This window comes from Gallinula chloropus (assembly GCF_964237585.1).
Source record: "Gallinula chloropus genome assembly, chromosome: 1".
NCBI lineage: Eukaryota > Metazoa > Chordata > Aves > Gruiformes > Rallidae > Gallinula > Gallinula chloropus.
Genome location: NC_140085.1, coordinates 163,185,221 through 163,196,118, shown reverse-complemented (window position 1 = coordinate 163,196,118; position 10,898 = coordinate 163,185,221). Strand labels below are relative to the sequence as shown.

The following is a 10,898-nucleotide window of genomic DNA, read 5'->3' as shown; positions in this document are numbered from 1 at the left end:
TCTATGAAGCCCATTAATGTCTTGAATATTCAAGGACAGCTAAAATAACATTAGATGCCTAAGTTAATGTAAAGTTCATGTAGCTGCATTTTCTTTTTTATAACACTCTTACCTGCGCAAGTACTTAGCATTATCTTTACTTGTCTGGAATAAAGAGCAATGAAACAAATACATTGTCACCAGATTTACTCTTCTTAATCCTCCTAAATACACAGGCTTTTTGAATCAATTATAGATGAGGAAGTAATACTTATTTTCTAATAATTGACATTTTGATTTTTGGAAGTCAAAAAGTTTGACTTGCATAGCAAATTAATGACACTGCAAAAATATAAGTAAGGAAGTTGATTTGTTAACAGAGACAACATGTTCAGATCCTCAAATTACAGAAATTAGTATAGCACCATCAAAATCATTAATCATCATTATGAAAATTTGAAAGAACTAAAAATCTGACTTTTGTATGTACTATAGGAAAATTTTCTGTCAAAAACTTACAAAGAATATGAACTGACATTTGCATATACAAATAGGTAAGACATCAACTCTAAGCTGAACTGAAGAATATATCTTTTTACTTTGAGTTTATCAAGACTTCAATGCTAAGTTTAGCATACATATGTAAACATCTAGTAATTACGCTGAAATTTTACTCTACAATTAGAAATTAGGGGAAAAAAAGTTCATGCATAGTCAGTTTACAAAAGGTTTGCTTAGAGGAAGATAATGCAGATAAGAATTTGTGTTTTGGCACCATGTCAGACGTGCACAGAATTTGAAGGGCTTTACTGCACTCTGGACAAGATGTTTCTTACTATAGGAGAAGAGTGAAAAGCATTGTGTTTAATTCCCAAGCATTTCTAAACTTGTGCATGCAGTAGTTGCTGCCTTCTTTAAAAAGTGCCCTTTAAGAAAAAGACATTTAAAAACCTCTTTATTTCTTTTTCATTGATAGAGAGCATTTCCTTGATTTTCTTGAAAGGCAGCCAGGAATAAGCTTTTTCTTTTCTTGTGAGTTGAAAAAAAATACAAAATTATACAGAATAAATAGTAAATATAAATCTGGCTAGAATTCTTTGCAAAAATAAACCTGTAGTGTTCTACGTTTTCTTTTTTAACCTGTTACCCATAACATTTTATTTTATTGTAATTTCAGAAAATATAACATACTTTTGTACAAACAGTTAAATATTATTTTTCCTCCTCATGTGTGTTTATTGTTGCAGTTATTCTGTCTGAGAGTTGCTTTTGGGTAGGGTGGGAAAGGACCTGTATTTGCATTTGGAAGTTCCTAGCCACAGCAAACTCTTTTCCTCCAAGAATATTTAAAGCCAGCACAGAAGTTATTTATATATAGATATATATAGATATATAAAAAAACCCAAATAAAAATCAAACTTATTAAACACAGTAACATATTTACAGCTGATTCTCAGTAGCTTTTCAAATTACCCAGGATTATGAGTTGAAACACCAGTGATGCACAATATTATATAGCAGCAGCTTGAGAAAAGATTGTCCAAACTTAGGTAAAGCTATAAGATAGGGAAAGCAGAAAAAGGCTTGCTTTTTTCTTTCTTGAAGATGTTGGGTAAACGTAATTACATATTTTTCCTTCCACACACTGATAGAGAATACACATGATGACGGTCTATGTGAAATGCTAAAATATTTGCAGGCTCTGGGTGCATACACTCACAAATTTGCGAGGGTTATTTTGTTTGTTTGGTTGGGATTTTTTAAACTGATATTTAGTATGACAACATTTCAAATCCTTTTATATTTATTATAATGGTATGTTAAGAGTAGTTGTAGACAATGGTCACATTGTATGCAATGTATGTACTAACCTAACCAATACACTCAAACCTTATAGCTACAAACACAGGTGTCTTTTAACAAATTAATCTAATTAAGTTGAGGGACAAAAATAATGAATAAAGGTAACAAACATTTTTTCATAGGTTGGGTTCAGAATGGAGAGTGCCATACACACCTTTTAAAATATTGAGGAATATTACAATAAGCAATCTTCCTCCCACAGTTCAATCACACAAAGTTCATATTTAACTTGGAGTGAGACATATTGCCGGCACAAAACCCCATGGCTTCCCACAGTGATCCCTGAGTTTGTTTGCTAGGATTACTGCTGTGCTTAAGTTCTGACTGCTGACATGTTATTATAAGGCACTTCTATTTACAATGGTTCCAACTTAAAATGGAATTACAGAAATTCAGCCCCAGCCCAATGTATTATCACTTCATGTCTGCTGCTCCAGGACTTCCAGGTAGTCAGGCTCAGCATGTAAATTAGCTTTGAGTTCAAAATACTCATTTTTAGTTTGTTCTAGAAAAACCTTTCTTGGCCTGGAGTACATGAGTGTCTCCATTAGCTTCAGTTCCTCGTGTGTTCCAGGATAATGAACTTCCATATCAGGCTGGAGCTGGACAATATTTTTTCTTAGGTACTCTGTGATCCCTAGCTGCTGCAGTTCTCTCTCTTTTTCAAGAATGTTTCTATACAAGCAGCTGGCATCTTGAAAAGAAAGAAATTCAGCAGATTGATCTGTTCCTTTATATTTGACATTTGAACCTGTGAGTGGTGAACTGTTCTCCCTTTCCAGGAGACTTCGGCGGAGATGTTTGGAATCGTTGGCTTCCTTCTCACTTCCCTCCTCCTGTTGCTCAATATGCTTGGGGCTGAAGGATGGGCTGCGGTAGACCTGAACCATGGGAGTAACCATACGTTGCTCATAGAGAGTTGCAGCTGGGCGCTCCGTTGTGTGGTGTGTCGTCTTATGTCCATACATGCTGTATTGAAGGTGAACTGGGCTACTATCCCTCATCTGTTCATCTGCTTGTTTCTTTTTGCATCTTCGTCGCCGATGCAGCACAAGAACAACTATTCCTGCTGCGCAAAATACAATAGTTATAAACACAATGAGAAGTCCTAATATTAGAACAGAAAGTGGGACAGCATCTGTAAGGGACCGCAGGATGGTGTCTGCAGTGTTGGTAGTAGTAGTGGAAGTTGTCACAACTACAAAACTGGCATGAGTTGGTAGAGCAGGGCTGTTTAATAAACCTGGGCACAAGACTTCACTGTTCAGGGATTTAAGTTCTTTTTTCGCTAGGTGTCCGGGGGATTTACAAAAAATATCACCCATCATTGTATTCTTACTCAGTTTTTGTATCCATTTTTGCAGCCCAACTGAATCGCAAGTACAGTCCCAGGGGTTGTCTTCAAGTTCAATTTGTACCAGCATATCCAGTTCATCCAAGACATTACTCACAGGTAAATGAGCGAATTGGTTTGTTTTCAAATTTAATCTGGTGAGTGGAACACCTGAAAATATATGGGGTGGCAAAGTCTGCAGAAGGTTGTTATTTAAATAGAGGACCTTAAGTTTTGGCATTGCATTAAATGTCCCTGGCAAAACTTCTTTGATGGCATTATATTCAAGGTACAAGTATTCAAGGTGCTGAAGGCCAAGGAACAGGTTGTGATTTAGCTTTGTAAGATGATTGCCATTGAGATACAATTTCTGCAGTCTAGTCAGATTCATAAAGGATCCTTCCTCAAGGATTTCAATGCGATTGTTCCCCAGGTGAAGCATTTCCAGGCTGGCATAGTCCACAAGATCTGATTTCAGTAATGTCTGAATAATGTTTCCAGCTAGAATAAGCTTTTTCGGGTTTGGAGGAGGGGGTCCTAAGTCAGACAAGCTTTCAATATTTCGCTCCTGGCAGTGCATGAGAACTCCTGAGAGCATATGGCTGGTGCAGTGACAGGGAATGGGACAATAGAATCCTGGAAACTGAGTAGTAGGCTTTGAAGTATGAAGCACTAAACTTGGTTCTTTAGTAGGAGCTTTCAGGAGAGGAATCACCTTAGTTGACAGGTGAGTATCACTGATAGAGGTCGTTACAACCAAGGGCAGTGACCCTGAAGGATCTTCAAGTTCATTGACAGGATGAGTGGGACAAAGTGATTCTTTTTTTAACCGGCTTAAGATGCTGCCTTTGATAACTGCAGGACTATTGCATACAACGTCACCTATTATTGACTGAGGAGGCATGTTTTCTAGCCATATCTTTAGCTGCAGCAAATCACAGTTACAGGCCCATTTATTGTCTTCCAACTGAAGGTCTAGTATTCTACCAATGTGTTCCAAAAAACCAACATAGGGCAGTGTCTGTAACTGGTTTCCACGAAGATCTAAATGGGTCAATGGTACAAAACGAAATATGTTTGGAGGAAGATACTCAATGGCATTATCATTTAAAATAAGCACTTTAAGCCTGTTGAGTTTGCTAAAGGCACTTGCTTCTATCACTGTGATGAAATTGTTGTCTGCTTGAAGAAACTCCAAATTTTCTAATCCATTAAACATATCTTCTTTAAGTGTTTCTAAAGAATTGTGATTGATATGAAGTTGTTTAAGAAGGCTGAGACCATTGAAAGCCCCAGGCTCAATATCTGCAATATTATTAAAACCAAGATGTAGAGAAATGGCATTAACAAGGCCAGCAAAATCATTCACATGTAACACAATCAGGCCATTGTTTAACAGATTAAGATGGAAAGGCCGTGATGGTGGGACATTTATTTCGGATACCATCTTGATGCCTCTTTCTTCACAATTTATAATCATGGTATCATCCTTTTCTTCACAGGAACACAAACTTTGACAAGATCCTCTGACTGAAGAAAAAGAAGGCTGGGACTGAAAATTATCAGATGCAAGCACAATGGAAAATAGAATAAAAATCCAGAGCTCCATCTTGCCCAGAAGATTCTAGAAGGGAAAAAAAGAAAAAAAAATAAAAGGAAAAGAAAAGGAAAAAAGAGAACTAATTGAGTCATGATTTCACAGTGTCGATTTTTAATGATTCTTTCTGAGGCAGGGAGGAGCAATAACCATTCCTAGTACTTATCATTGAACTATACCCCCTTTCAAACAATATTATATCATGCAAAATATTTGAATAATTTTTAAGCAGGAACAAATATATTTAGGTTAATGATTGAATCAATAAACACAGTCATAAGGGGACTGGCTCAGTACTTTCTTCTTGATACACTAAAGTAAGAAATAATCAGGAGTGTGTTGTCTTTATATACCATATAGAATGTTTGCCAGTGGACAGCACTAATCTTACTGCCTTGAGCAACTTATATCAAGGCTAATATAGTATTTCGGATCATTGGTTTGTGTCACCATAATGCACTGTAAATTTTAAGAGTACCTTGCTAAGATCAACTTAATGTTGTCCAGCTGCTGAAGAGAAGAAATAAGATTTGGTTTGGTACAACAATATGTTGTGAGCAAAAGCCAATTCAGTCAGGATACAGGGAATCTGTCCTTTGGTTCTGCATTATGCATATAAATCCAAAGGTATTTCCTCTGCAAACCTTGAACCCCCAAACTGAAAAGGAAGTAGACAAAATATGATTTTTTTTCCTTTAACTTAAATTCTAATGCATGTGTTAGTTTGTCAGTATTTAGTGAAAGCAAGAACACAGTACATAGTAGTATAATATGCTTGTATGTAATATACACAAAATATTTGTGTACACAAAATAAATAAGAGAACTGACAGTGCAGTACCTGTCAGAAGAAACAGGTAAGCAAGGGGCAAAGATTTTTTGAGTTTAATTATTAGAATCCTCCCTATTATTACAATCATTAAGGATCACAAAAATTCAGAAATGTATATGGGACTAACTGTGCAGTGTGAATTGAAAATGATCACCAGTATCATCCATGTGTTATGTAACTTAAATTATCATCTGTCAAGCTGATCCTGAACGTGCAATACCTGATAAATGCATCATTAGAGTATAACTATGGAGTCACAAGCAAAATTCACATTTTGAAATCAAGCATTTGTTATCAATGGTTTGAATTAATTTATGCTACACTCCATTTGAAGGGTCTCTGGCAAGGCTGCCTAGTTAGCAAGAAAAATGGTAAATCTTGGTATATTAGATGAAGTGAAATCACTGTTTATAATCAATGTTTATAATTAAGCATTTCCACATTTCCTAAAGGAAAAAAGATCTTACAATGGAATGGATTATTTAAACCACATGAACTTTGTGGGGGTCCACTGTTTATTCTAGGACTAAACTAAGCAGGTTTCCTATGTAATTCACCTAATAAAGGTCACTTGATTTCTCAAAGTAAGCTATTGAAATATACAGTACAGAATGTCACTACAAAATTAAACAGCTGAAGTGTTAATTTCTGAAAGATTAGAACCTTTTACAAGAATGTATTCAATTCCATACAGGAACATTCTTATGGTGTGGTCATATGATTTGGCATCTCATCAATGCATATTTTAATTATCTTGTAACTTCATTGCTAGCAACACCATTTCTCAAGACTTCCCTTAAACCAGATGGCAAAGATTGATACATGCAGGCACTTAAATGTCTTGGTACGAATATTACACACGCACACACAACAGCAGCAAATGTGTGCACAGTTAATTGTTCTTCTCCATTAGTAGCTCCTGATAAATAGGAGTAGATGTATGGATTTAGAAGCAATAAGTACAATTCACAGTGTGAGAAAGTGTCCTTAAAGATATGACCTTTTATCTTTGTTCCAGTAGAACAAATAATTTTATTGTCTCATATAACACTCCTTGAACTCCAGCTTATGTTTAATAAATATGTCTTTAAGTTTGTTTTCCCAAGAAGTATTGGATAAGACACAACATGTCAAGATATTATTTTGAAGTATGCAGAATAATTCTAGGATCATGTTACACTAGAGATCTATTCTTGCTTTTCATGCATCTATATCCTTTCCTGTGACCCAAGGTAAAAAATGCAGGCTCTTGACACAGATGCCAGCTTCAAACCTACTGTATGACTAATAAGACTTTATTTCTGTGCACTTTTTCTCTGTAGGAATTCCAGCTTCAATCTGCATCAAACTCAAACTGCACTTATAAAGTCCCTGAGCAAAATTAAATGAAAAAAAAAACATAAAAATCTGAAAAGCATGTTGCATTCTAATGCATACTGAGAAATTAGGTTATAAAAATGAAAGCCCTCCTCTCAGGGATGAAAGTAACATTTGTAACCAATTGGAAAACATTCCCATTTTAATCATCGTCATACTTCTGTGGGCAGCACTGCCAGAACTCTCAGGCACACATATACACACAACAAAAATTATTAGGAGACTTGTATTCTTTTTTTCCCCCCTTTTTCCTTTTTCTTTTTCTTGGTCTGAACAGTGAAGAATATGTAATGAAGTTCTCAGTGGGCTACTATTGTAAAATAAAAACTGCTTTCAAGTAACAGATGATCAACATTTAACCAAAAGAATTCACCACAAAGTAATAAAAAATTTAATTTAAAAGACCTGAGAAAGGTGATTTTTTTTTTTTTCTGTTTCCTGTGGTGAGGTCTTTCAGCAAATTATATAAGGTAACTTTATTTCTTTCATTTTATATGCTTCCATATAAGTCACTACTAAGTACATACTGAAACTAAGCTTTTGGCTGTAGGAATTCTAAAAGATTATAAAATGTCAGTCCTTTCTACACACCAAAGTTGAATACTTTCAGAAGTAGTCACCTTGTAGCAAAGGCATCACATGTTTGACAAGTAATAATCAACATGCTTTTAAAACATTGACATAGCTTGTTTCATTTTATTTGGGCTCTGTTTGTTTTAATTAGGCTATTTTTAAAAAACTGTGAAGATTTTCAAAACCTCAGTCTAAGAAGTGTCAATTTCTAAAGGCTTTAAGGATTGTTTATTAAATTCTGAAGGGAATCACAGTTAGATGAGGCATTTAAGATAATTCTTGCACTTCAGGAAATAAAACCAAACACCCATTCACTCCCTGCAAGGGATCTGAAATCAGTGATTCCTTAATACACACATTCTACACAGTTGGCACTTCGAATAAATGCACCTGGCAGACTGAAATACAGTATATATTGCTACCTTTTAAAATAAAAGTTATATAAAGTCATGTAGAAAAAAAAAACAATTTCAACTGGTACTGAGAAACGAGTTTCTCATGTGCTAAGCTAATTAACTCACTGGAATCTTTCTTACCTGTGCAGCCGTAACACTCCCTGAAACGCTCGGTAAGGCGCAGTTGGAGCAGCTGTTCCAATGCAATGCAATGTTTCCCTGTGAAAAATGCACTTTCTTCTGACTTCCACTTCCCTGCAAGCTCCGGTAATGCTACAGCTCTGTAAAGTTAAAATCCTTGTTCAGAAGACAAAGTACAAAGCATTCAATTGAAAAAATCTTCCAGGCAGCGTGCACATTAGACCATCCTGTAAGCAGTTGTCCTTTTTCCTCAATTAAAATTCACAGCATACTTCACAGCTATGCTGACTTTTCTGCATATAGTTAACTGTTTGCAAGCATTTGGATGCAGGAAACAAACAAGATGCTCAGCGGAGCTTGACTTGATCACTAGGTTTGTCAGATTTTTAGATCCAAGCTGCTTCTGTGTTCTCTCTACTCTTTCTAGTCTTTCTTGTTAGCTCAGTTTGTTATTAGTCAGATTGCCAGGGGCTGGGAGGTAGGCGTAAATAAAGAGACTTCTTGGCTTTTGACTCAGCCTTTAAGCCCTTCCCCACCACAGAGCTTTAATCTGCCAATGTCATTTAATACAAGATACAGCTCCACCTTGAGACAGATCAGCTCCTCCTCCTGCAATTTCTCTCACCTCCTTTTTCCCTCATCTAAGTGAACCTCGGGAAGTAAAAATCAGCTTAATATCTTTTAGATTGCTTAAGGTCTGTTAATGGCTGATTTTGCAGAACAGTAAGCATCCCCTGCAGCTCTTGCAGTTCGTTCCTTTGGACAGATCTTGCATTCAGTTTATATTTGCAAATGCTTGCGTTAGAAACTGCAAGCATTCCAGCCCAAACAGCTCCGCAAAACACCCCATAAGGGAAACCTTGTCCTCTGGAAAATATGTCTATCACAATGAAGTACAGGATTATGCAAGTATATAAATGAGACAGTACAGCTCTCAAAACAGTCCAGTCAATGTGGCTGGGGTAAGGACGAGTATATTACAGTTATACATACTTTATTTCTGCCTGGGAGGGGGGCACGGGGGGGGGGGGGGGAGGGGGGGGATGGGAACAAAACACACAAGTGGCATATTAATGCTCATACTTGCACAATTCACACTGATTACTGTTGATCTTGTTTCTTGCTCTGTAGGGAGAAAACTGAGTTGATTGCAATTGTCCATTTTATAGGTGTTAGGGTAGTGTGTTGGTATCTATCCATGTGAGATTGTATTTTGTTTGCATGAAACGCTGCTTTGATAAATGCTGGGTTTGGAGCGGGGGAGTGAGGGGGGTTGGGGGGATGTCTTAAAGGCATGTATCGTACTTAAGGTACTATTTTCTTTGTGCTCATAAGCAAGTAATTAGCAGTAGGGCTACAGAAAAATGTTTATTCCACACAAGGAAGACTTTCCTCACCCTTCCTGCACTGCATGGGATGGTTTTACATGCTGCAAAAGCTACTTCCTTGTTCATCCCACTCCCATGGAGCTGCAAAACCTTTTGACGAGCAACAATAGATCTGGTGCTGCAGCATATTTACCCTGTGGAGCATACCATTTCTGTGGTGTTCTTATTGTGTCTTGGATTACTTTACAGATTTTTTTGTTACAGCCTCAATACCGGTCAGATTCCAGTAACTTCTTTTGTGCTGATAGCTTTCCAGGTGGCCTTATTGGCCTTTGGAGGAGTATTGTGACGTACCATTCCATGTGATGAAGGCTATCAAGAGCTTGTGATATATATGTACACACTTATGTACATATATATAATAGGGATAGCTATATATATGTTGTGGTTTATTAGGATGAGTTTTTTAGTACTTAATTTTCTACAGATAAAATATATTTTTTAGAAAAATATTTTATTTTTGAAAAAGAGAATGTATTCCTCAGAAACAGCAACATTTTGATTTCCATTCAATGAACATGACACTTATTTGATTGCATAATCCTACTTTGAACAAACCTTTCTACTCCATCTTAACTTGCAGATATTTTACTGTTAAGGCTCAAAGATTCTCAGGTGTCTGTGTCCAGCCATTTTATTATTTATTAATTTAAAATTTATAAATCGTGATTTTTCTAAAGTTTACCATGCATATTTCAGGTCTTCATAATTCATTTGTGGTTGATTGTTGATATGGAATATATATAGATATTCACATCAGAATTTAAAACAGTATCATTCTTTGCTTTTCAGTTAAAATCCACATGAATAAAAACTGATCACAAAAATATTTTCAGATATCAACTATGAAAAATAGGAGAGCATTTCCTAACAAGACACAATTAGGATACACTGAGAATTGTTATCAATAATGTTTGTCATTCCACAAATTGTGTATTTACCAGGTTTATGATTGTCTTTCTACCACAATTTTAAGAACCATTAAGCAGGCTATTATAAAGATTGTAATTACTCAAGTGCATCTGCATGAACACTGTTGAAGTTGTACCCTGTACTTTAAAAATTCACCTTTATCAATTTCTCTGACAATTAAAAAACTTGTGAAGCTGAAAGAAAAAACAAAACAAAAAGACTTTCTGGCTTACTTATTTCCATAAAAGCCTTAAGCTTTTGTGTCATTTCTCTTCACAAAGTACAGCATCTCCATAGAGCAGAACTGAGACCCTACCCCTCTAACTATACATGTATTGTGAAGAATCCTCCCACAGCCAGTGAATTTTCTTTCTTGTCATTAAATATATGTAGAGATGGAACTTTCAATGCTATTAAGCATGTAGACCTTGTATAAAATCCTTAGAAGAGGAGGTTCTAATGCTGTCTACCGTATTTTATTAAATTATGTGTTATATCATAAAATGTTC

General features: G+C 35.9%; 1 protein-coding gene across 1 annotated transcript; it reads right to left on the bottom strand.

The window, feature by feature from the left end:
* Nucleotides 1-2,261: 2,261 nt before the first annotated feature.
* Nucleotides 2,262-4,795, bottom strand: SLITRK6 (SLIT and NTRK like family member 6; the record flags this gene model as incomplete). Its single annotated transcript, XM_084260411.1, has 1 exon — nucleotides 2,262-4,795. Exon 1 carries the CDS (start codon nucleotides 4,782-4,784, stop codon nucleotides 2,262-2,264), a length of 2,523 nt encoding a protein of 840 aa, XP_084116537.1. The 5' UTR covers nucleotides 4,785-4,795.
* Nucleotides 4,796-10,898: the final 6,103 nt, after the last annotated feature.